The sequence below is a fragment of the Coregonus lavaretus genome (assembly GCF_964263955.1).
Source record: "Coregonus lavaretus genome assembly, chromosome: 12".
Lineage (NCBI taxonomy): Eukaryota > Metazoa > Chordata > Actinopteri > Salmoniformes > Salmonidae > Coregonus > Coregonus lavaretus.
Genome location: NC_139999.1, coordinates 27,819,878 through 27,846,123, shown reverse-complemented (window position 1 = coordinate 27,846,123; position 26,246 = coordinate 27,819,878). Strand labels below are relative to the sequence as shown.

Below are 26,246 nucleotides of genomic sequence, written 5' to 3'. Positions count from 1 at the left end.
GCAGCATCATGGAAACACAGAATATGGGATTGAATGGTTCTGGTGTGATATTGGTGTTATGTTCTGTATATTCTGGCTGTGCTGTTTTCTGAGCAGCAGTGTGCCCTGGGCTATTGTGAGAGAATAGTGTGGTGAGGAACCGCAAGGTGGCCTGCGTAGATTAACCCTTCCACCCAGCACCCCCTCCTCCCCCCTACCGCCTGCAGCCCTCTGCCTCTGGGGCCTCTCCCTCTCTCTCTCAGGCAGGATTGGGTATCAGGCCTCTTATATACTGTATAAATATCCACAGATTAAGATAATATTTGCTCTGTTGTGCTCAGAGAGAGGGAAAGCTGTCATTTGAATCCTCTTTGCAGCCTCTCCCCCTCAATAATATGATTCTAGCAAACGACATAGCCTCTGGAGTGGTTGTGCCCCTAAATGACATAAAGTGGCATGTATGGACCATTTCAGGGTTTCACCCATCCTTTTTATTGCCTTTTCAATAACATAGGTTAATCAACTATGTGACTGATTGCTGTCAGAACAGAAACTTGTGGGTAAACACAGACAACTGAAGAGATGAATAACCAATGAAATTGACTTCCTTTTCATTGTTGCTAATTTCCCCTGTATTAATTTAAGTGTAATCCTAGTATTAACTGAGCTGGCCTCTCCCTCCCTCCCCTTTGGCCCAGGTAATCGTACAGACGAGGGTTCAGATGTGGAGTCGGAGCCGGACCTTCCCCTGAAGAGGAAGCAGCGTCGAAGCCGCACCACCTTCACAGCTGAGCAGCTGGAGGAGCTGGAGAAGGCCTTTGAGAGGACACACTACCCAGACATCTACACCAGGGAAGAGCTGGCCCAGAGGACCAAGCTCACTGAGGCCCGTGTACAGGTTAGTTAGACACACAAACAATCAACATAACACACACTCTGTCATGACTGCTGAGCATTTCCGGGTGTTTATGACACTTTGATGTAAAACACTGTTTTCCTGTACATGGACACATTAGTTATAATATCCTGGTATAGTTTTACATCTAACAAAATCTGAGTTACTGGAGTTTACAGAGTTATTTTAGATAAGTTTGGACTTAATGCTTTACAAGTATTTTTTTCAGGAACAGTTTATCAGTAGGCTATGTTCCCTATTAACTCATCAAATGTAAGACAAACTACTTGTATTTGAAAAAGTTTATTTGGCATCCTTTATGCAATATGCTTCCAGCTGACTATAATGTGGTTAGATAGATATGTTTATTTTCCCTAAAAAGATTTCCAATTCATCCCACTTCGCTGAAATCGAAGCAATCCATTTGCCATAACATAATTTTGGAGTGCTGCCAATGTATTTGCATAAATACATTTGAATGCATCCATGTCATGCCCAATTGGACCTTATTTTTCCATTCATCCTCTTCTTGGTCTCCTGCTGCTGTTTGTCACCCATGGCGATTATATATTAATTCATCCCAGTGCAGTTCTTTTTTACCCATATTTTTACCCCCTCACCTCACCTCTGGGAGTTCACTGCTCTCTGTGAGTCCTCATCTGTTCTAAGAAGGCCTTGACACGGGATTCTCAATTTTTTCACACCCAAGACTCCACTCCAGGACCTGCCTGACAGCTTGTGTACCATGTGGTTTTATGTAACACTGAAGGAAAATACAGTAGAGTTATAGCGGCAGCTGTTCTGGAGGGAGGGAGGGAGGGAGGGAGGGAGAGAGAGAGAGAGAGAGAGAGAGAGAGAGAGAGAGAGAGAGAGAGAGAGAGAGAGAGAGAGAGAGAGAGAGAGAGAGAGAGAGAGAGAGAGAGAGAGAGAGAGAGAGAGAGAGAGAGAGAGAGAGAGAGAGAGAGAGAGAGAGAGAGAGAGAGAGAGAGAGAGAGAGAGAGAGAGAGAGAGAGAGAGAGAGAGAGAGAAAAATGCATTCCTGATGGATTTCTCATTTCGGCCTTTGGCCAGGATCTCTCTCCCATCACTTTCAAGCATGCCGCTGCTTGTAAAACCCTGTGCATATCACATAGGGTCCCTCATCCTCTCCAGGGACCCCATGCCCTGACAACAACATTCATCAATCAGACGTTAGTAAAAAAGGGCCGGGGCAACCCTCTCCTCTTACCACAACCCCTCGCTCACTCCCCCTAAATCTCCCAAACCCTGAACCACCCCGCGCGCTAACTGTTCCTCACACTCCAAACATGCGGATAGGGGTAACTGATTCCACACATGTCTTTGTCTGTCTAGTAAACCCTCCAAACAGAAAGATGTATGCCAAAATGGTTGATGCAGCACTCAGGAGGGTGCTGAGAGATTTTTTTAATGTGTATTTTCTTGCGATATATTACATTTTAGAATGTTTCAAATATGCTTATGAGGCAAACTTGGAACGGGAGTGGGAAGGTCTTTCAGTTATTATTTGATGAATCTCTTTTTCTGAAGATTGTCCTCCATTACAATGTAATGGAGGTCTCATGAAATACATCTGGAAAAGACATGCATGTCTCATAGATTCTGAGTTATGACAGATGGGTTAAAATGCTTTGTATTTACAATGCTATCCATTTGTTCAAATTTCTTTAAATGTAGCATCAACAACCTTGTAGAATGGAGCTGAATTCCTTGTGAAGCTCATTGTGATTGTAGAAGAAAAGATCCAGCAAACCTGTCTCTGATTGGTTAAGCAGAGTGTCATGTGGGCTAGAGAGCACAGAGAGTCCTCTGTCTTGTCCATGTTCCAGGCAATTCACAGCCATATTTGTAGGTCAAGTACATTTCAATTTGAGAGAAAATCTCTTCAGGCATTTGCCTCTTGAGTATTTATGGAAACTGATGGTAATTTGAAAAGTCTAAACGCGAAGAAATAAAACATGGTTGAAAACTGAAAGGAAACTCCTGCAAGATAATAGAGCTAAATGATGTCATGTGAAAACCTGAGGTATTTGAGTCATGGATACAATTTGTTAATGCAGTTTTCCTCATAATCTAATTCTAAAACGCTTTTAAAGTCTCCTAAGGTCAACTCAAACTTAATTTTCTGAGAAGGTCACCCCAAGAGACTGACTCTGGAAGTAAATAATGGCCATCAGTCTTCAATGTTGCTCAGTGGTTTGGCAAGTGAGTTGGGAGGAGGATTTAGAATGGACTATGGAGCCCATTGTATAATTGTTTCTTTTTCAGGAGTCATGTGTGGTTTTTTCATTGGCTTTGCTAGAGCACTGCCCCATTGCGTCTGCACACCAGGGACCTTCCTTGCTCCTCGTCAGCCTGCTGTTGTACTCAGACACATCCTAATTGACCACACTGACCACTGGAGACATGATGATATAAGAAAACGGTAAAGCCTCTTCTCTAAAACTGCTCCCAATTGAATCAATAAATTGAAAAGACATGGGGCCAAAGGCTGGATTTTGGTGTGTGAACTTGACAGTTTTAGTGTCCATGCGTTTTGAAGATGTCAGCCAGCTGGGGTTTCACATAGGTGCCCAAATGGCCAATCTCCGGGCTGGACAGAAGGACCTTTGGCCCGAGAGCCGACCTGCTCCTGCACAGCTGCAATGACGCATCTTCCAGATGTCAGCGAGTGGGGAGGCTAACAGGGCAGTAGGGTGAGGGAGAAACCCAAAGCAGAGGGGCGGATCTTAAAGATCCATCTCTTCTTCAGTAGGATTTGTGGTTGTGGTTACGGCTTACCCTGTTAGTTGTTATTGTAATAATCTGTAAAGTAGTGTTTGTGGTTTACACTGCAGGGATACATAGTAAAAGTACTATTGGCTGTGAGGGTATATGGACCCACTCCAAGCTGAGAGTTATTGTGTGGAATGGTGCTCAAGAGGACTCCTTGTTTAACGAGAAGTGACAAGTGTTTGGTTTACCGGTGACTCCACAGCCCAAACTCACTGCCCTATAAACTCAGCTAACCCAAACCCCCTCCTCTCCCCGCCCCTGCCTGCCATCTTGAATCACACTATCTCATCCATCTTCATCAGGCCCACCACCGCCTAAAACACAGCTCCCAGCAGCCCCCCCTGGAACCGCCACTATTTTATCACCCCAACTGACAAATTACGGGATCTGATCCATATCTTACAGCCATTAGTTCCATGCTACCTGTCCCTATAAAGCTAGCTACCGCTCTTGCTCTGAGCACCCCACTCTCTGTGCTGCCCATTCTGCATCTGAAATAAAACATTCATTCCTAACTGGACCAGGCAGTGGAGTCCTTCCACAGACTATTAAGAAGAGAAAAGAGCATCACTTGTGTCTATCCTTCAGAAGTATGGGCCAGGTGGAAGGGAGGAGGGGGGTTTGCTGTTGAGCGAGGGAGGGAGGGCAGAGAACAGAGGGAGGGAGGGAGGCCAGAGGCTGGGTCTTAACGCTGTAAATCAGTGCTCCTCTCCTCCTCACACTTGAAATGAATTACATTCTCTTCTATTTAGGCTGAAGTTTTTACGAGGCCGACTCCACCTCTGCTGAGGAGGCTCATCTGAGCGGCGGCAGCGCTGGCTGGCTCGCTTAGCAAATCTGACACATAGATCCCCTTTCATTCCCAATAAACATTCTAGATGCAGCTATTATAGTTAGAGGAATCTAATAAGGTATAAGCATTGCCTTTTATTCAGCGTAGAAATCAATTTGGCAAGACGTTTTCCTATAATAGAGTGTGCTAGGCATCTGATGCCAACCGCGACACAGAAAGAAGAGGATCCTGCTCTGTTTGTCTCTGTGGTGATCTCTCTCTGATCTCTGAGGCCTCTGTGGAGAGAATGAAGAAAGGAGAGATCCCTGCGCTTTCTCATAGTGCCACAGGATATATTATAGACACTCTATTATATATATATACACTATATATACAAAAGAATGTGGACACCTCTTCAAATTAGTGGATTCTGTCATTGAACACTGTCATAGTATACCACCTTTCCAACAAGTCAGTTCATCAAATTTCTGCCCTGCTAGAGTCGCCCTGGTCAACTGTAAGTGCTGTTATTGCGAAGTGGAAACTTCTAGGAGCAACAATGGCTCAGCCGCGAAGTGATAGGCCACGCAAGCTCACAGAACGGGACCGCCGAGTGCTGAAGCGCGTAGCCCATAAAAATCATCTGTCCTCGGTTGCAACTCTCACTACCGAGTTCCAAACTGCCTCTGGAAGCAACGTCAGCACAAGAACAGTTCATCAGGAGCTTCATGAAATGGGTTTCCATGGCCGAGCAGCCACACACAAACCTAAGATCACCATGCGCAAGGCCAAGCGTCGGATGGAGTGGTGTAAAGCTCGCCGCCATTGGACTCTGGAGCAGTGGAAACGTGTTCTCTGGAGTGATGAATCACACTTCACAATCTGGCAGTCCGACGGATGAATCTGGGTTTGGCGGATGCCAGGAGAACCCTACCTGCCCGAATGCATAGTGCCAACTGTAAAGTTTGGTGGAGGAGGAATAATGGTCTGGGGCTGTTTTTCATGGTTCGGGCTAGGCCCCTTAGTTCCAGTGAAGGGAAATCCTAACGCTACAGCATACAATGACACTCTAGACGATTCTATGCTTCCAACTTTTGGCAACCGTTTGGGGAAGGCCCATTCCTGTTTCAGCATGACAATGCCCCCATGCACAAAGCGAGGTCCATACAGAAATGGTTTTTCGAGACCGGTGTGGAAGAATTTGACTGGCCTGCAGAGACCCCTGACTTCAACCCCATCGAACAGCTTTGGGATTAATTGGAACGCCGACTGCAAGCCAGGCCTAATCACCCAATATTAGTGCCCAACCTCACTACTGGTCTTGTGGCTGAATGGAAGCAAGTCCCCGCAGCAATGTTCCAACATCTAGTGGAAAGCCTTCCCAGAAGAGTGGAGGCTGTTATAGCAGCAAAGGAGGGACCAACGCCATATAAATGCCCATGATTTTGGAGTGATATGCAGGTGTCCACATACTTTTGGTCATGTAGTGTATATATATATATGTATATATATATATATATATGCTAAAAAAAAAAAAAAGAGAGATTCAATTGACATTTACCAGGTTGTTTTCCTGCTAGGTGATTACCAATGCCAGGAGAGAACGTCATAGTAGGATTCAGTAGTAACAATGGCAGAGCCCACCCAACCCAACAGGCATCCATGTTCCCACCAGTCTGGTTTTATGTCGGTTCCATAAAGGAATAAATAGGGTTTATGTAGATTGTGGAGGAGAAATTGTTGCAATGCATCTGTGTGAATGTTCTAACAGTTTCTTATTATTAGAAATTAAATGACTTTCCTTCAGTCCCTCTGTATTCCTGATACTTATCGAGCTAATCCCACTCTCCTCTCAAACTCACACTTCCAGCTACTCTAATTAGCATAGTGCCAGTCTGGCAGGCAGCAAGGCAGGCAGGCATAGAGAGAAACAGCAAGAGCTAGTGAGGGTGGGTAGTACGTGGTATAAAACCGATGAGGATTTCTATGTTGTTTCGCCTCTTTGCACTACTGTGTTCATTGTGTGTTGTGGCGTGTGCCATTGAAAATACATGAGAAGGAGGGTTCATCCTTGCTTTTGTGGTGCATAGTTCACGTTGTGGAATGTGTAGATGTGGCACCGTTGGCTTAAGAAACATATTCTTACAATAACTCCCTTTCAAAAAACGCTCTTCACGATTGTCTGAAATTAAATAAAGACGATTAGATTCTATTTGAGACAAAGGACATTTTAGAAAGGGTTTGAATGCAATGTAATGTCATGCATTGCAGTGTTGTGTTAATGTTATCGTCGAATCAGATCCTCAGCTCTGTAGATTCCATTGTGTTGTGTTTACTATTGAGTGAGGCCAAGAGAAACGGTGGAATACAGACTCAGGCAAATGCCACTCTCTCAGATAAGACATTATATTAAAGGATATGTATATGCCACATCAAAGCATTATAAAAGCAACTGTTGTTAACACATATCTCTCCCCACCTTCACTTCACCAGACCCTGGGACATGTTTTCAGGACCTTCAACTTGCCTGACATTCGCTCCAATCTTCATGTCCCCCACCACCCCCTACAGTCCCTGCCACCCCCTCCATGTCTGTGCTCAGCTCAGCTCAGTAACTCAACCGCTTTTTGTCTCCCAGGCTCCAGTAAGCTCTAGTCCTAGGAGATGTGGTGGTTCCCCAGGTTTTCTACCCTCCCCCACCCTCCAACTTCCTCCAGTATCTTGCAGGGATTCACACACATAGTCCATGTTAGTCCCAGTGTAGAGGAAGCCAGGCAACCAGCAAACCAGTCTTACACTGACAAAACAAAACAGGACTGACATGGATGCTGTAGTTGCAGACTTTGAGGTAGATATGGAGGGAGACATGGAGGATGGATGAAGCTCTCTCTCTCTGTAGTGTAGAGGAATTAAACCGGATTGGGGAGAGCAGAGGAGAATCTGTCATCCAAGGTGACTTTGTGATTGGGTTCCAGAGTACAGCTTCAAATCCTCCTCAGCTGCAGGCTGTGTGTGTGTGTGTGTGTGCGCGCGCGTTAAAATACATGTATATTTGAGTATTTGGTTTTTGAAATACTTAGGGACAGATCTAAATGTACTGGGGGGAGGGGTGGTCCAAAAAAGGGGAGGGTTGTCCCACTTTATTTTTTGCTTTGGGGAAGTTTGTGTGGTTTTTATTGGTCACAGGGGAGGGTAGTGCATTTTGTCCCTGGTTTACATTCACTCTTCTGCTCGTATTTTCCCTATAAACAATGGCTTAATTTACTTTTGATATTACTCTAATAAAGTTTAAAAACGTTTGTGAAGGTTTGGTATGGTGTGGCTATTATTAAGCTTTAACTACTGCAAGCCTATAATACAAAGGCAGTCCACACCACCTCTCCAACTGACTCCGACAGTTGAACTTGAGGTGAGGAAGTTTGTTTCAGGCCTACCAGAGTTACTCCTATAATATAACAATATAATGCTTAACTTTATACAAAATATTTTGATCGAAAATTAACTAATTAGCCTCTTTCTGTACGTCTATATCTGTATAGCAGACGCACAGTAGCCTTCTGACATAAATAAATGCATGTCGGTGTCGTAGCATGCCACCGGCATATTTCTATCTCTCTATCGCTCTGGGGTTAAATGCTTCTCTTCCTTTATATAGGCTATATACAGTTGAAGTCGGAAGTTTACATAGACTTAGGTTGGAGTCATTAAAACTCATTTTTCAACCACTCCACACATTTCTTGTTAACAAACTATAGTTTTGGCAAGTCGGTTAGGACAACTACTTTGTGCATGACACAAGTAATTTTTCCAACAATTGTTTACAGACAGATTATTTCACTTATAATTCACTGTATCACAATTCCAGTGGGTCAGAAATGTACATTCACTAAGTTGACTGTGCCTTTAAACAGCTTGGAAAATTCCAGAAAATGATGTCATGGCTTTAGAAGCTTCTGATAGGCTAATTGACATCATTTGAGTCAATTGGAGGTGTACCTGTGGATGTATTTCAAGGCCTACCTTCAAACTCAGTGCCTCTTTGCTTGACATCATGGGAAAATCAAAAGAAATCAGCCAAGACCTCAGAAAAATAATTGTAGACCTCCACAATCTAGTTCATCCTTGGGAGCAATTTCCAAACGCCTGAAGGTACCACGTTCATCTGTACAAACAATAGTATTCAAGTATAAACACCATGGGACCACGCAGCCGTCATACCGCTCAGGAAGGAGACGCGTTCTGTCTCCTAGAGATGAACGTACTTTGGTGCGAAAAGTGCAAATCAATCCCAGAACAACAGCAAAGGACCTTGTGGAAATGCTGGAGAAAACAGGTACAAAAGTATCTATATCCACAGTAAAACGAGTCCTATATCGACATAACCTGAAAGGCCGCTCAGCAAGGAAGAAGCCACTGCTCCAAAACCGCCATAAAAAAGCCAGACTACTGCACATTTTTTGGAGAAATGTCCTCTGGTCTGATGAAACAAAAATAGAACTGTTTGGCCATAATGACCATCGTTATGTTTGGAGGAAAAGACCTGACCTCAATCCTATAGAACATTTGTGGGCAGAACTGAAAAAGCGTGTGCGAACAAGGAGGCCCTACAAACCTGACTCAGCTCTGTCAGGAGAATGGGCCAAAATTCACCCAACTTATTGTGGGAAGCTTGTGGAAGGCTACCCGAAACGTTTGACCCAAGTTAAACAATTTAAAGGCAATGCTACCAAATACTAATTGAGTGTATGTAAACTTCTGACCCACTGGGAATGTGATGAAAGAAATAAAACCTGAAATAAATCATTCTCTCTACTATTATTCTGACATATCACATTCTTAATATAAAGTTGTGATCCTAACTGACCTAAGACAGGGACTTTTTACTAGGATTAAATGTCAGGAATTGTGAAAAACTGAGTTTAAATGTATTTGGCTAAGGTGTACGTAAACCTCCGACTTCAACTGTATACACTACCGTTCAAAAGTTTGGGGTCAATTACAAATTAATGAAGCTGCCAGTTGAGGACCTGTGAGGCGCCTGTTTCTCAAACTAGACACTCTAATGTAATTGTCCTCTTGCACAGTTGTGCACCGGGGCCTCCCACTCCTCAAGAAGGCCAGTGCTTGCTCCAAATACTAAAATAGTCTCAAGAAGGCCAGTTTTATTGCTTCTTTAATCAGCACAACAGTTTTCAGCTGTGCTAACATAATTGCAAAAGGGTTTTCTAATGATCAATTAGCCTTTTAAAATGATAAACTTGGATTAGCAAACACAACGTGCCATTGGAACACAGGACTGATGGTTGCTGATAATGGGCCTCTGTACGCCTATGTAGATATTCCATAAAAAATTGACCGTTTCCAGCTACAATAGCCATTTACAACATTAACAATGTCTACACTGTATTTCTGATCAATTTGATGTTACTTTAATGGACAAAGAAATTGCTTTTCTTTCGAAACCAGGAGATTTCTAAGTGATCCCAAACTTTTGAACGGTAGTGTGTATATATATATATATAGATAGATAGATAGTAAAATAGATAGTGAAATAGATAATAAAATATTAATATCATACAGTGGACACCTAAGCCTTTACACCTATGCATGCAATGCACTGATAAATTTAGTGCTCAACTCTCCTACAGCTGAACTGTGAGGTGGACAATTATTGTTTTAATTGTCAAGGAGGGCATTAATTAGAGAGGCAACAAAGAGACCAAAGATAACCCTGAAGGAGCTGCAAAGCTTTACAGCGGAGATTGGAGTATCTGTCCATAGGACCACTTTAAGCCGTACACTCCACAGAGCTGGGCTTTACGGAAGAGTGGCCAGAAAAAAGCCATTGCTTAAAGAAAAAAATAAGCAAACATGGCAGGGACTGGGAAACTGGTCAGAATTGAAGGAATGATGGATGGCACTAAATACAGGGAAATTCTTGAGGGAAACCTGTTTCAGTCTTCCAGAGATTTGAGACTGGGATTGAGGTTCACCTTCCAGCAGGACAATGACCCTAAGCATACTGCTAAAGCAACTTTTGAGTGGTTTAAGGTGAAACATTTAAATGTCTTGGAATGGCCTAATCAAAGCCCAGACCTCAATACAATTGAGAATCTGTGGTATGACTTAAAGATTGCTGTACACCAGTGGAACCCATCCAACTTGAAGGAGCTGGAGCAGTTTTGCCTTGAAGAATGGGCAAAAATCCCACTGGCTAGATGTGCCAAGCTTATAGAGACATACCCCAAGAGACTTGCAGCTGTAATTGCTGCAAAAGGTGGCTCTACAAAGTATTGACTTTGAGGGGGTGAATAGTTATGGACGCTCAAGCTTTCTGTTTTTTTTTGTCTTATTTCTTGTTTGTTTCACAAAAAAAATTATTTTGCATCTTCAAAGTGGTAGGCATGTTGTGTAAATCAAACGATACAAACCCCCCAAAAATCAATTTTAATTCCAAGCCACTGTAAGTCCCAGACTTTATTGTACAATCCCGGTCACTTTAAAAAAGTATTTTCTTAACTGACAAATAAAATCGATCAATCAGTCAATCCAAAACGGAGCAGCTGCCAATTGATGAATGGAAAGAGACATCTGTTACAAAACACCAAAAAGTTTAATGACATTCGGAGATTGTCAAGCAAAGCCTTTGATACTGGGTAAGCCTAAAAGGTAGGGAGGGATGTATTTTATGTTTGTCGAGATTGACATAGTCTATTTATTGTGGTGTTGAAAATGCAAACCATGATTTTGAAGTGCCCGAAGTCGGTATTCTTTGTTTATTGGTTGTGTGGTGCATTTGTACAGAAACCTGTTGGTGGAGAATTCGTTGCATATATTTTAAATAATTATAAATATAGCATCAAAATGTTGAGAATCTGATTCCCCCTAGCTGATCATTGTCTGCAGCCGGCCCTGATCGTAGTGTATTGAAACAGGCAGGGAGAGTGAGCTTGTCTGTTGTGGTTGGCAAACCCTCAACCTTCTAGCCCGTAGCCCTGCATGGCATCGACTGTGCCGCAAAAGCATGCTGAAGTGGCAAAGTCGATATCCACGTTCATAAACAAAGGGTCACTACAGTTATTGCTATTTTTGGTCATAAACATTATTTTGAGTTAATTCTATGGGGGGAGGGTGTATTTATTCTGTACAAGGGGAGGGTCATGTGAAAAAAAAAGTATGTTTGGGAGGTGGATGCACTTTTTTTATGGCACCTTGAGTTGGACCAGCCCCTCCCCCCCAGTCAATTTCTATGTATTTGAGTATTTTCAAATAATGTGGCCCGAATTAACTACTTCTATTGGAAGTATTTTCAAATAATTTTCTTTAAATAGCCTACTATTTGAGTATTTTTAAATACCTGGGTTAAATACATGGGAGTGTATTTTAGTCAGTATATTTTAGTATTTTCAAATACTTTCCAAGTGTATTTCCAAATATATTCCAATATTTAACGACTTGTATTTAAACCATTTTGGGGGGGAAATACTTACTTCCAAATGTCTTTGAAAGTAATTAGAAATACCCTAAATAGTATTTGAACCCAGGTCTGGTGTGTGCGTGTGTGAGTGTTTATCTCAGTGTCTTCTGCTGTAGAACCCATGGCTGCTGAAGTAAAACATTCCATCTCCTCTGAAGCAGCAGTGACGCATGACCCCCTCTCGCCCAACAATACGGTATTGACCTGGGCACATTGGGCCCAATGTTTGCCAGCTTTAACTCGATAGGGCTGCAGCCTTTGGCATTTTAGTTGACTTGAGTAGATCGGCGTCGCAGCGGGCTCGTTCAAAGCCTCAGAGTAAATTCACTTAGACAGATGCTCTTCACAGGCTCCCCTCTCATTAAGGTAGATGGGTGGCTATGGAGACCACAGGGCAGGGGAGGGAGATGTTGAGACATCACCATGCACCACTCTGAACTACATCCTGTTATGTCATTATAGACTGACATGAGGAGGGGAGGTACATTCTATCAGGAAATTGTCTGAATTGTGTATCTGAGGATTTCATAAGAATGTTAAGAAAGACCAAAAATGTAGAGTTTCATAATGTGTTTTTGTGAGAGAGCAAGAGGGAAAGAGAGAGAACAAAACAGAGTATTAGAAAGAGAAAAGTGGAGTGAAGGAAAAAGAGAACGTGGCAAAGGCATTTCTGTGTGTTTTGTGGATGGCTTGATGGGACATCTCCTGCCTGTGGCTTGGATGACATAAAAATAAGGAAGTTCAAAAGAGGGGTGGGGTGAGCTTCAGAGGTCAGAGGTGAGGGTGGCACTGCAGGGCCAGGTGATTGGACGTGTCTGAAGGGAAGGGGTGTGTCCCCATGCCCATCCCCAGAGGCAGGCAGCTGTTTGTCTGGCCCCAGCGGGATATTAGCAGCTCCAGCTCAGACCCAGCACCACGCTCCACTACATCCCAATAGCAGCCATGTCAGTGGGGGCACCAGGGAGCCGTGAGCCCTCACAGCGCTTTATTTGGTCTGGAAGAGTTTGTTTGTTGAATGGAAAGTGTGAGGAAATGGTATGCTTCCAGAAGAGGCTCCCTGTTGGTTGGGGTTAGGGTTAGAAGTTGAGAGGCTTGATTCTTGCGAGTGCTTGGACAGTGGGGTATTATGACATCTCAGTCACTTTTTATCATGAGACGCTCTTGATGAAATTGAAACTAGATGGAGACATGATTAAGGCCTAAGAGACTGTGTAGTATAGCACACAATTCAAACCGAGATCTCTCTTTATGTGATTGAGATCTCTGTGTATGTGAGTTTATGTGTAGCATATGTTTGTGTTCAGGAGAAGGAGAGGCCCCTATAGCAGTGAGTGTGTCCCTGTGTTACTCCCTTGAAAGTTAGGCTCTTTAAGAGCTGTTTAAAAGGGACGCCCCCTCTTTGTGCCCAGTGTTCTGCCTGGCGTATGGAAGCCCTTTTGTCCAATCCTTTCATCTGGCTTCACAATAGGCCAGGCCGTTTGAAACACAACAGTAGATGAACTGCGCTGACAGTGTATTAAACTCTGATGAATTGCCAGTGCGAGGCATAGATCAGTGTCCTTCAACCTTTAGCACACACTGGGCCCAGGCCTTTTCTTGGTTAAATGGAACAGGTTGCTGGCTGTATGGCTGCTCTTTTCAAAAGGCCTGATTATATTCATGTTTTGTTGAAGTAGAAGCCTTTTTAAAATGTGTAAATCACTGCAGTTAAAAGGGAGCCCCTTTAGTCACTCCCATTCAGGGAGTTGACATTGTGCATTCGTGGTTGAAAGTTGATAATGGTGTTGGACATTTTGTGTGCATTTCGGTACAATTCTACATTTTATTTAGCTATCTTAAGAAGACTAAGATCTAAAGAATGTGCTATTTACATGCTAAACTGTGCAAAGGAATATGTATTTATGTTTTTTGTTAATTACAAATAAATTGCTAAATCCATCCACCTTTTATAATATAATAGAGATAATTAACTTTGTATGCATTTGCAATTGCATGTATCTGATTAAAAGAGGAGAGAGAGAGAGAGAGAGAGAGAGAGAGAGAGAGAGAGAGAGAGAGAGAGAGAGAGAGAGAGAGAGAGAGAGAGAGAGAGAGAGAGAGATAGAGAGAGAGAGAGAGAGAGAGAGAGAGAGAGAGACATAGTGTGTGTGTGTGTGTACCACTGTAGTGGCATTCTTTATGGCCTCCCTCCAAGTGTTCATAAACATACTTGAGATGTCTGATGCTGCAGCTTGTGGCCCCTACCTCTGACCCCTTAATGACTTCTCCCCTCTGAAGAGGGCTTAGGGCAGCCTGTTGACACAGATCACAGCTTCAGCCACTTAAGAAGAACAACAGGGCCAGACCACTGAGCCTCCATGCTGGCTCTGGCTCCGGCTCCCACAGGGACTAGCTAGCTTCTCCACCACCACCACCACTTCTCTAAGCAACAGGCAGATGAATCACAGCTGGCAGGACCACAGAGTAAATACATTTGAAGCATTCCGGAATCATATATCCATTTGGTAATAGATTAATTGTGTTAGAGTGAATGGAAGAGAATGGATATTCTAGTATGCACAACCTAGGGATTGCTGAGAGAGAGTTCTTAGCACTTACAGACGGGTTATCATATAGGAGCAAACCAGTGGGGAAGGTAGACTCTCTCTCTCTCTCTCTCTCTCTCTCTCTCTCTCTCTCTCTCTCTCTCTCTCGCTAGTGTTCAGTAGTTTGTCCTCTCCATCGTCCTCATCTGTGTTTTTCCCTCCAGGTGTGGTTCAGCAACAGAAGGGCCAGATGGCGCAAGCAGGCAGGAGCCAATCAGCTGGCCGCCTTCAACCACCTGTTACCTGGAGGCTTCCCGCCCACGGGGATGCCCAGCTTACCTACCTACCAGCTACCTGAGTCCTCGTACCCCGGCACTACACTGTCACAGGGTAAGACACGTACACACACACGCATGCACACACACACACACACACACACACACACACACACACACACACACACACACACACACACACACACACACATTCGCACACACTCACATACAAGCCTCCACATCTGCTTATCCCAGAGGCTATGTTTTGGGCTCAGATGTTTGCATATATGGATGTGTTTTAATCTAATCTAGGTAGCACTTGGGCTAAGGTATATCTGCTACACATTTAACAGAATATTATATCATATAGCAGTTATATGCTACATATACAGTTGAAGTCTGAAGTTTACATACACTTAGGTTGGAGTCATTAAAACTCGTTTTTCAACCACTCCACAAATTTCTTGTTAACAAACTATAGTTTTGGCAAGTCGGTTAGGACATCTACTTTGTGCATGACACAAGTAATTTTTCCAACAATTGTTTACAGACAAATTATTTCACTTATAATTCACTGTATCACAATTCCAGAGGGTCAGAAGTTTACATACACTAAGTTGACTTTGCCTTTAAACAGCTTGGAAAATTCCAGAAAATGATGTCATGGCTTTAGAAGCTTCTGATAGGCTAATTGACATAATTTGAGTCAATTGGAGGTGTACCTGTGGATGTATTTCAAGGCCTACCTTCAAACTCAGTGCCTCTTTGCTTGACATCATGGGAAAATCAAAAGAAATCAGCCAAGACCTCAGAAAAAAATTGTAGACCTCTACAAGTCTGGTTCATCCTTGGGAGCAATTTTCAAATGCCTGAAGGTACCACGTTCATCTGTACAAACAATAGTACTCAAGTATAAACACCATGGGACCACGCAGCCGTCACACCGCTCAGGAAGGAGACGCATTCTGTCTCCTAGAGATTAACGTACTTTGGTGCAAAAAGTGCAAATCAATCCCAGAACAACAGCAAAGGACCTTGTGAAGATGCTGGAGTAAACAGGTAGAAAAGTATCTATATTCACAGTAAAACAAGTCCTATATAGACATAACCTGAAAGGCCGCTCAGCAAGGAAGAAGCCACTGCTCCAAAACAGCCATAAAAAAGCCAGACTACGGTTTGCAACTGCACATGAAGACAAAGATCGTACTTTTTGGAGAAATGTCCTCTGGTCTGATTAAACAAAAATAGAACTGTTTGGCCATAATGACCATTGTTATGTTTGGAGGAAAATGGGGGTGGCTTGCAAGCCGAAGAACACCATCCCAACCGTGAAGCACGAGGGTGGCAGCATCATGCTGTGGGGGTGCTTTGCTGCAGGAGGGACTGGTGCACTTCACAAAATAGATGGCATCATGAAGAAGGAAAACTATGTGGATATATTGAAGCAACATCTCAAGACATCAGTCAGGAAGTTAAAGCTTGGTCGCAAATGGGTCTTCCAAATGGACACTGACCCCAAGCATACTTCCAAAGTTGTGGCAAAATGGCTTAAGGACAACAAAGTCAAGGTATTGGAGTGGCCATCACAAAGCCCTGACCTCAATCCTATAGAAAATTTGTGGGCAGAACTGAAAAAGCGTGTGCGAGCAACGAGGCCTTCAAACCTGACTCAGTTACACCAGCTCTGTCAGGAGGAATGGGCCAAAATTCACCCAACTTATTGTGGGAAGCTTGTGAAAGGCTACCCGAAACGTTTGACCCAAGTTAAACAATTTAAAGGCAATGCTACCAAATACTAATTGAGTGTATGTAAACTTCTGACCCACTGGGAATGTGATGAAAGAAATAAAAGCTGAAATAAATCATTTTCTCTACTATTATTCTGACATTTCACATTCTTAAAATAAAGTGGTGATCCTAACTGACCTAAGACAGGGAATTCTTACTAAGATTAAATGTCAGGAATTGTGAAAAACTGAGTTTAAATGTATTTGGCTAAGGTGTATGTAAACTTCCGACTTCAATTGCAGGATCCATACAGGCAGTTGTTAAGCATACAGCTAAGTCTTTGTTACATGATGACAGGGAAACAGCCTAAGGCTTTGACAGAGTTTGCTACCAATTACAAGAGCAGGATATTTCTAACCTACATAAAGCACATGAAAAAGAGTCACATGGTGTCTGAGGCACAAGCCACTAAAACATAACAATTTGAAATTGTCTTTTTTGAGCAATTTTCTAATACAACATTTGTATCTCTTGCTTTTAGTGGTTAGTTTTGGGGCATAAGTCTCTAAAGGCTGGGATGTGTAAATTATTTTTCAGGGTTGTGAACAAGTCTAAACTTTATATGTGCAGTGTATTTGGTTGTGGATCTCTTGGCTCACATCCTCACTCGGTGTTGTTGTTATTGGTTCAGATGGCAGCAGTACGTTGCATCGGCCCCAGCCCCTGCCTCCGTCCTCCATGCACCAGGGAGGACTCTCTGACGGCAGCTCCGCCTACGGCCTCTCGTCCAATCGCCACAGCTTCTCCAGCTACTCAGACAGCTTCATGAGCCAATCAGTGGCCAGCAACCACATGAACCCGGTCAGCAACGGCCTCTCCCCACAGGTCAGTTCAAGGCCAAGGGCACGTCTCCCTATTTCCTCCGTCTCACCACTTTTGATGAATTAATGATCAAATTACATTTTATTTGTGTATCAAATCGCCAGTTGGCAACCCATCCCTTGCGGGATGAATTGACACATGAACAAACATTACAATGATTCACAGTGATAATTACATTGATAATTATTCCGGTGTTATGCGTAGTACGCATCGCAAAAATAATTGGTGAAAAAAATCCATACATTTTAGTAGATAAGGTTATCCAAGCAATAATAATAATTGATGTGTACCGTAAGCCATGGCCGTGGGAAGATGTTTTGGGTTAGGGGTGCTGAGGAATATTTATATACATTTCGTCACTTATAATTGTATTTATTTATTTTTATCAGGGGGTGCTGCGGCACCCTCACCACCCCTACTTCCCGAGGCTATGCCGTAAGCTACATAAAGTTCAATTTTTACAAAAAAATTATACTGATATAGACATGGTATTACCATCTGAAAATGTAAATGATTCAATGACCCAATGTTTAAATTATGTATATAATTGCAATTTGCTGAACCAACACTCAGTTAGAAAAAGCAACTAATAAGTAATACTGTATGTCGATCCATGGTCTTTTCTTCTAGCTTCTAAAGCTCTGGGTTTTCATTGGCTCATGTAAATTGCTACAATTTTAAAACAATTGGATTAACATCAACAAATTAAAATTAATCTTGATAGAGGCACATCTGCTCCTAAACAGCAGTTTCCACTTTCCTGGGACACCAAAATCTTACTCAGAACATGAGAAACACATGTGAATAAAATAATTAGCTAAAGCTTAAAAATGTAGGCGCTTAATCTTCTAGAAGTAATTGTTCGTAGTTGGTAGTACTATGTTATTCCATTCACTTTGTACCACGTTTCTTCAGCTCCCAGCCTGGACTGTGTACAGTGTCTGGCCATAGGGGAAACTGCTACAGAGCTACAGTAGGCTTGTAGAGGAGGGGCTGTGAATATGTGGGTGGCTGTGTAGGGCTACTCTGCTGCCCCCCCCCCAGTCATGCTGCTTCCCCTTCCCTCCTCTCCTCTCTGCTCGGCCCTCCACACACAGTGAAAATACTGTGGAGCATTAGGCAGAGTAATTAGATGCGCTGCTGTCCTAATTGGGGTTTGAATCAATAGGAGGCATTAGATTCCCCTCTAACCGAGCAATTCTCTTCTGTCGTATAAAATGCAATTGCTTTGCCCCTGTGTGTGTGTGCTTGTGTGTGTGTGTGTCTGGTGTTTGGTTTTACTATCCTTGTGGGGACCAGAAGTCCTCACAAAGATAGTAAAACAAGGAAAATGTGTGAGGACATTTCGCCAATCCCCACAAGGAAAAAGGCAATTTTAGGCTTAGGGGTTAGGTTTAGGGTTAGGGTTACAAATAGGGTTATGGTTAGAATTAGGGTTAGGGGTTAGGGTTAGGAGTTAGGGTTAGCAGGTAAAGTTACGGTTAAGGTTAGGTTAAAGGTTAGGGTTAGGTTTAGGGTTAGGGGTTAGTAAAAATAGGATTTTGAATGGGAATCAATTGTTTTTTCCCCACAAGGATAGTAAAACAAACGTGTGTGTGGTGTGTTTCTGAAAAGCTGGGGATTACATGTCATTCTCTTTGGGCACCTCCATTAATAAGCATTTAAAACACTCGTCTATGGAAGGGGTTGAGCCTTAAGTAGCACAGATTGGAACATTATTTGTATTGATGCAAATCGTGTGTGAGGAGTGAATTATACACATTTACCCATCAATACTGGCCAGTCTTGCCCACCCTCACCAACAAGATGTGGTTAACAAGCAGAAAATAAGATTGAAATGGTGTGTAAAGAGTTGAAAATTAATTTAAATGCTGCATTTGTCCGCAATTACCCCCTTGTTCACACATGTTTTATTAGGATTTTTTTATTCTTCAAATATTTCTCAAAGCAGATTGGAAATATTCTTGGTATTACCCCTCTTTCTTTGGAGAAGAAAGAATTAAGGATTTTGGTGACAAAACAGAGATTTTCTCTCCTGCTGGAGTGTCGGAGGATAACATGGAGGCTCACAGCGTGTTTGATTGTTAATCGTGGCACAGGGGCTTTAAGTGCTAATGCTCTCACTGCAAACCAGCAGAAAACACCAGGAACATGGAATTCTTTTTCCATTAATGGCTCTCCAGTACTTAATACGGGCTGACGATACAGCAGCTCTCTCCCTTTCTTCCTAGGCATTCCACTATGTGTTTGGATAATAAACGTTTCCTGTTTAGCACTGGGGATTAGGACCTTGGATAACCGTAGAAACAGGATTTTCAATATTCAATTAGTCTATAAAGTGGGTCTGAAATCATTTTTATATTGAACCACAAAAAAATATATTTTTTGGGTAGTTAATTTTAAGCAAAATGTTATTGTATTGTATTAGTTCTTATATTTGTGATAAAGTTAATAGTATGTAGCAATGATGTTTAAAACAGGAAAACAGGCTGGGTTGTATAGAATACAGTATAGCCATGTGGCATTTCTATCACTCTCTCGCTGTGGGGAGATGGATGTTCTCTGACAGAGGAATCAGAGTTCACACTCCCTCAACGTCCTGCTGCTGTAGTAAGTGCTCACACACACACACACACACACACACACACACACACACACACACACACACACACACACACACACACACACAAACACATCTACCACCCCACACACATACAAACACTCTATCTATCTGTAGTTAAACAGTTATTTCAGGCATCTGGAATGTTGGAGATTTGTTGTTGACATAGATTTAGTTTGACATAGATTGAGACTGTGATTTTTTTATTAGGTTGTTTATATACTGTATGTTTTCACTATCCTGTCTTCCTCTCCTCTATGTAATGGAAAAACAATACAAATAGACTCTCCATCGTGATGGAAATGAGAATTTTATATTGTGGTTTTTCAGACAGCATCTGTCCGGAAGAGATATGCCTGTGTGTTGGTATGTGTGAGCTATTTTCTCTAGTGTCTGGTATTGATGGGCTACCCGTTACTGGTAAAGATTGACAAAAATTCTGTGATTCCCAGTAAATGGGCTGCGGAGGCCAACTGCCAAGTTTATAATGGAATCCTGCTGCGTTCAGCATTGCCGACAGGTCCTCGCACCCATCCCAATCCCATAACCTTTCCCGACAGCGCACATTTTCCCATTACGGCCGCTGGAAAAGCCATCCGCACCGGCACTGGGGTTGTTGCCGTGTGGGATATGAATTTGGTTGGTTTGCGAGAGAGAGGCGCTAGCTATGTCAGGGGTGGGGAGGTGGGTTAAGCTGTGCTTGACTGGGCTAGAGGTATGAGCACAGTGATGTTGTGTTGGTCCTGTTTCATCTGGTGTCACAGCAGGTGTTGGATAGAGGAAAGGCCAGGAGTATGAGGTGGAGGCAGGGAGCAGAAATATCAGCAGTGACTGAAAACATTATTATTGCTTTTTTGATGGAGAAATATTTTTTTGTGTCAATCAAATGGCACTCTTTTGGTTTGAAGACCTGAGAGGATTTCTTTCACAACAAATATTTCCCAAACTCATTTCTGAAACTATATTTTTGAAGTCTAAATGACCCTAAATACCCACAATAGCTAGGTTTATACTCTACTGATAGTTTTCTCACAAAAAATGTTGTGTTATTTAGCAAGTGTGTCTACTCTGGTATTGGCACGTGCACTTTAGCCAACAGCGCTATCTGTGCACTGTTGGCTAGAGCACACATATAGCCTACATGATGAGATTATTATTATGGACAAGATTATTTTTATTTGTCATGTACGTTACTTGCATAAAACGGTTGGATGGAAACGTGGTTAGTGACATATGAACAACTAGTTGTTACAAGATATATAAACATCTGTGCTTTTGTCTCCGTAACCAAGTTTTCCATACTGTGGCGAAAGCTTCCGTTGTTATTCCTGTTCCAGTGCCTTAATTACCAGAAAGTAATTGGGCAAATAGTTAAGGCATGTGATTGAAGAACTCATTAACAACAACTTAGCTCTACACATGTCCTTCTCTCTGCTCTCCATTCCTTAAAAACACAATTACTTAGAGCACAATAAATACAATTGTACATTTCTCCTAATAAAATGTAGCCTTGAATTTGATATAATTGTTCCAAGTTCCAACAGTCTGTCTGTTACCCATTTTAAGCACAGGTAGTTGCATTGTATTTACAGAGCCTACTGTACCTGGTTATGGCATGGTGAAACAGCAGCACTGTAAAAGGAAACATAACCAAAGCTGAGGTGGTCTACATCTTCCCAAGAAACAATATCAGGTCATATACAACTCCATGGCCACCATCTCCAAATAAGCCTTTGAAGCCCTAGCTATTCTTGGGAGATGTGTTCTTTGGCAGCCATTTGGGCTAAATTCCTCTTTATTGCATGACAGGGACACCTACTGGGAGAGGGGAGAAAACAACTGCTGCTGATGAGGCTCTAGCAGTACCAAGAGCTAGAGTTAGAGTTTGCATTCGAACCTTACAAGGGAAGAAGCCATCTGTAATGAAATACAAACATTGCAACGTTTTTAGACAAATCCCAGGGATATTGAAGTTGAGGATAACAGACAGAGGGACACGATGCATTGTCTCAGAGTGAAATAACATAAATCCATGTAGGAAAATACTGTTACAAGTCAGTCTATCATCCACACTCAGGTGTAGCGGGCTGTTGATCATAGCATATCTTAAAACCACATTTCTGGTCCTGCCACAGTTATTACTGTGAAATAAATGACGAATAGACATATTGGACCTTTTGGATTAAACCTAGAATGGATCAAACAGGTCCACACAAGAGGACTGATTAGGTCAAAAAAATATGTATTTATTTATCTCAAATGGCAAAAAGGATAACTATAAGACATTCCACAAAATTCAAGGGTTCTGTGTGTTAGGAAGGATTCTGAGCAATAGCTTGAAAAAAATCACCTATGTTGGATAATAAATCATTCTAGTAAGTTAGCTCTCCATTTCACTCTGTCCTATAAGTTATGTGTGTTTTGGAGTGAGAGGGACCATGGATGGCGTGTGTGAGGAGAGCCTGTGGTGTTGTGGGAGTGGGCTGGGCCTACAAACACACACACACACACACACACACACACACACACACACACACACACACACACACACACACACACACACACACACACACACACACACACACACACACACATACACACAGGGGATCAGAGACAGGCAGAGCGGCTCTCACCCCTGCCTCCCTTTGATCCGTGTCCCCAGGCCTGCCTGGCTACCCGTGCTGCTCTGCATCGCACCACGCACGCTGACACCACGCTACACTCGCCTCGCTAGCGACTCCCCACAACTGTCTGACATAGATAAGCCAGGGGAGACTCCAAACTGCCGCTGCCGCTCTTCTCTTCCATTAGTGAGCACTGACGCTTCTTTAAAAAACGGGATGAATTCTATTTAAGATGCCAACACTAGTCGTTGCCAAAAAGAGGGGGAGAGAGAGAGAGGGAAAATGTAGGGAACAATCTAGAAGCTCTGGCTCCATTCCGCCTCCCTCTCTGACTTCTAACAAGACATCCTGCACCTGAATACCAATGAGAGAGGGAGATTCATGTAGTCCCCCACATTATTAAAAGTTGGGCATTAAGCCTCTCACCGGGCACCATGTCAGCTGGCAAGCTCTACTGACAACTTATCAAAGAGGATGAACACATAGCCTGCATTCATAGCTCAGCCTCTCGCAGAGCAAGAGGGGGAATACATAGACGTTAATTAGAACTCCCATTAAAACAAATACTGTTTCAATTTGGCAAGTATAAAAAAATAAATAAGAGGCTTTAAAAAAAAAAAAGAAAGAGACCTTCTCTTGGCAGCTGCCAAGAAAATCAAGAGAGTGTAAATCATATCCACTGGCTATATGTTTCTGCATAGATTATTAGGGTTTGCTGCCTGTTAAACACTTCTGAACTCAGAGGAAGGGATTTCTGGTGTCACAAACATACACACATTGGCAATATGGGGCTTTTGACTATATGTATCTAATTTAAATAGCATTTTTATTGTCTGCCAAGATTGAATAGGGTTTTAGGTGCCTTTAGTATGGATATGTTAAATGATGCAAGGGCAAAAGTTTTTCCCAAACAGGCTTTTGATTTCTTAACCACATAGTGGGCTCTCTGTGGTTGGTTCCATGCCTGTATGCTCTATAGCTCAACCTCTAACCCCACTACAGCAGCTAAGTTAAACCAATACGCTCTTTGCCATCTTGTTTCAAATAAATATCTTTGGATGTGGTTTTTATCTATTTTTCACCTACCAACCTTTCCTCTTCTCTTTTTTTTGGCAACTCTTGCCAATACTACTTCTCTCTCTCTCTCTCTCTCTCTCTCTCTCTCTCTCCCTCGCTCTCTCTCTCTCTCTCTCTCTCTCTCTCTCTCTCTCTCTCTCCCTCGCTCTCTCTCTCTCTCCGTCACTCTCTCTGCCCCTGGAGAGGCAGCTCTACTCCCCACGCCCAGATGAAAGGCTATGGCGGACAATAAAAATGCTATTTAAATGCAATGGTGTTTGTGTGCGGGTGAAAGATATTTCCTGCAGAAAGTGAGCTGCTGCATCCTGATAAATAGTAAATATAAGGGAATGCGATTTACATTTATCTTGCAGAGGCAGCCAATATACATTTCAGTAAATCCTAGAAGATTTAAGTAGGAAATGACTGAGACCGATTCACATACTGTGTGTCCCACGCAGACGAAATGCCTATAAGATTGAGAATGGTATTGCCTTTATTAAAATATAGGCACACACATCAATCCTATCTTGAATACCAATTACACACAGGCGTACACTGTGAAACATGCTCAAGACGTTTTTATTCCATAGATTTGTAGCATTATTTTTCATCGCTTAACAATGTATTTTGTTTCCTCTACTTATTATTATGATTATTATCGTTATCATTATCATTATATTATCATCATTATTATTATTATTAATATCATCATCATCAATATTTTTATTTTGTATTATTATTATTATTATTATTATTATTATTATTATTATTATTATTATTATTATTATTATCATTATCATTATCATTATTATGATTATGATGACGATGACGATGACGATGACGATGATGATGATGATGATGATGATGATGATGATGATGATTATTATTATGCAGTCTCGTACCTTCCATTTGTTGGGGCAGGAAAGGAGGCAGGTGAAGTGTGTGGTGTGTGAGGCATGCGCAGTGTGACCTCTGTGGGAGGGGTCAGGGGGTGGCAGAGTCGCAGCAGGGCCGGGCTGCAGTCAACCTGCCCTGCTAGCTGTCCGTCTGGAGGTTGGGGATGTTGTCTGGCTGCATGTGTTTCCTGTTAGTTCCAGATGCCACTCTGACAGGTGCATGGATGTGATTAATACTCTCTCTGGTCCTCTCTCTCTCTCTCTCTCTCTCTCTCTCTCTCTCTCTCTCGCTCTCTCTCTCTCTCTCTCTCTCTCTCTCTCTCTCTCTCTCTCTCTTTCTCCCTCTCTCTCTGAGTCCTTCATTGGCACACTATCCCTGTAGCTCCCTTCCCCCTCCCCCAGTCTAACCCTATGGTGCACAGTGGAGAGATGGTCCTAATCCAACACACCACCCACATATCTCAGCTTCCCACCAAAGTGAAATGGAGCCCAGTATTGCTCAGTATTATATCTTACAGCATCTTTAGAACATTATTCTGATAACCTTGGACATTTAAGCATATTTTTTTCAAGCTAAAAACAAAAATATAATTTTGTTTCTAAAGACATTTTGTAAACATCACATAGAATGTTTCTCGCTCTCTCTCCCTCTCCCTCTCCCTCTCCCTCTCCCTCTCCCTCTCCCTCTCCCTCTCCCTCTCCCTCTCCCTCTCTCTCTCTTCCTCTTTCTCATGGGCCAGTGAAATGAGAATGTGCGATGTGGTTGGGTCCCCAGCTGGTTGTCTGGAGCTGCAGCCCACTCCTCTCAGTCTCCAGCTGAGAGCTATTTCACTATTTATTTACATGTAATTATGGCTATGAGGTGCGAACATTAACACTGTCAAGAACAATTTGACCTGACATTTTTCACTAGGCCTGGCCCCTGCTGTTTTTAGCAAACAAACCCCCCCCAGCTCCCCCCGACTCCTCCGCTCCCCGATGCGCCTCTCTGTCCTCTCCAAGCGGCTCCTTCCCTTATACACACGGCCCTGCCTCACTGAAACCACTCTGCTGGAATCAGAAAATCTGCAGTTTAATTTGGCAGAGATGGCGGTGCGAGGTGAGGAGAGTTGCAGTGTGTGTGTGTGTGTGTGTGTATTGGAGGGGGTTGCTCTTGTTCCTGGTGGCTGAATCCATCCCACAGTAACTCAAGCATATCACTAGCAGAGAATAGAGGATTGCTCCCCACACGTTCTCCAATTGCAGCCCAATAGACGGCATATTAACCTCTGTTTAGTGAGGGGCCCTGCACGCACTGTTGGACGTTTAGGAGGGAGGGAGACCTTTCTCTGGCTAGTAGCAGGCAGCTGTGCTCTATTGAACACAGGGTTAGAGAAGACGGGTGGGGGCCGGGGAAGGGGTCATGGAAGAAAATGCATTTTGTCAAAACTATTATTCTCCAAATACATTTTATGAAACATTTCAGTATTTATTTAAGATAATGTGGAATTTCATTTGATATTATGTTTGTTTAGGTCTCGAGTTTAGCTGTTAGATAAAATAGTGCAGCTCAGTGTTTGTGGGGAGAAGTGTTATAGAGCAGAGTTGAGAGACTGGGGGACACTGTGGTAGTATAGCTAACATGTTGTGAGAAGTGACAGCTTGTTCCAATGCCCGCTAATCGTCCTCATCTGTGCCTGGCTTGTCAATGCCCAGATTCTGTCAGTGCCAATCAGGCACTT

The 26,246-nt window shown here is 42.8% G+C and overlaps 1 protein-coding gene across 2 annotated transcripts in view; it reads left to right on the top strand.

The window, feature by feature from the left end:
- The window catches only part of LOC311138566 (paired box protein Pax-7-like), a gene marked incomplete at both ends in the record, with an annotated part of 56,696 nt that overhangs the window by 24,005 nt on the left and 6,445 nt on the right, over positions 1–26,246 (top strand). For both annotated transcript variants that reach the window (XM_084173311.1, XM_084173310.1), the window contains 3 exons: positions 678–877; positions 14,666–14,831; positions 17,136–17,329. In XM_084173311.1, coding sequence (XP_084029437.1) covers positions 678–877; positions 14,666–14,831; positions 17,136–17,329 — 560 coding nt within the window. The remainder of the gene's footprint in view (positions 1–677; positions 878–14,665; positions 14,832–17,135; positions 17,330–26,246) is intronic.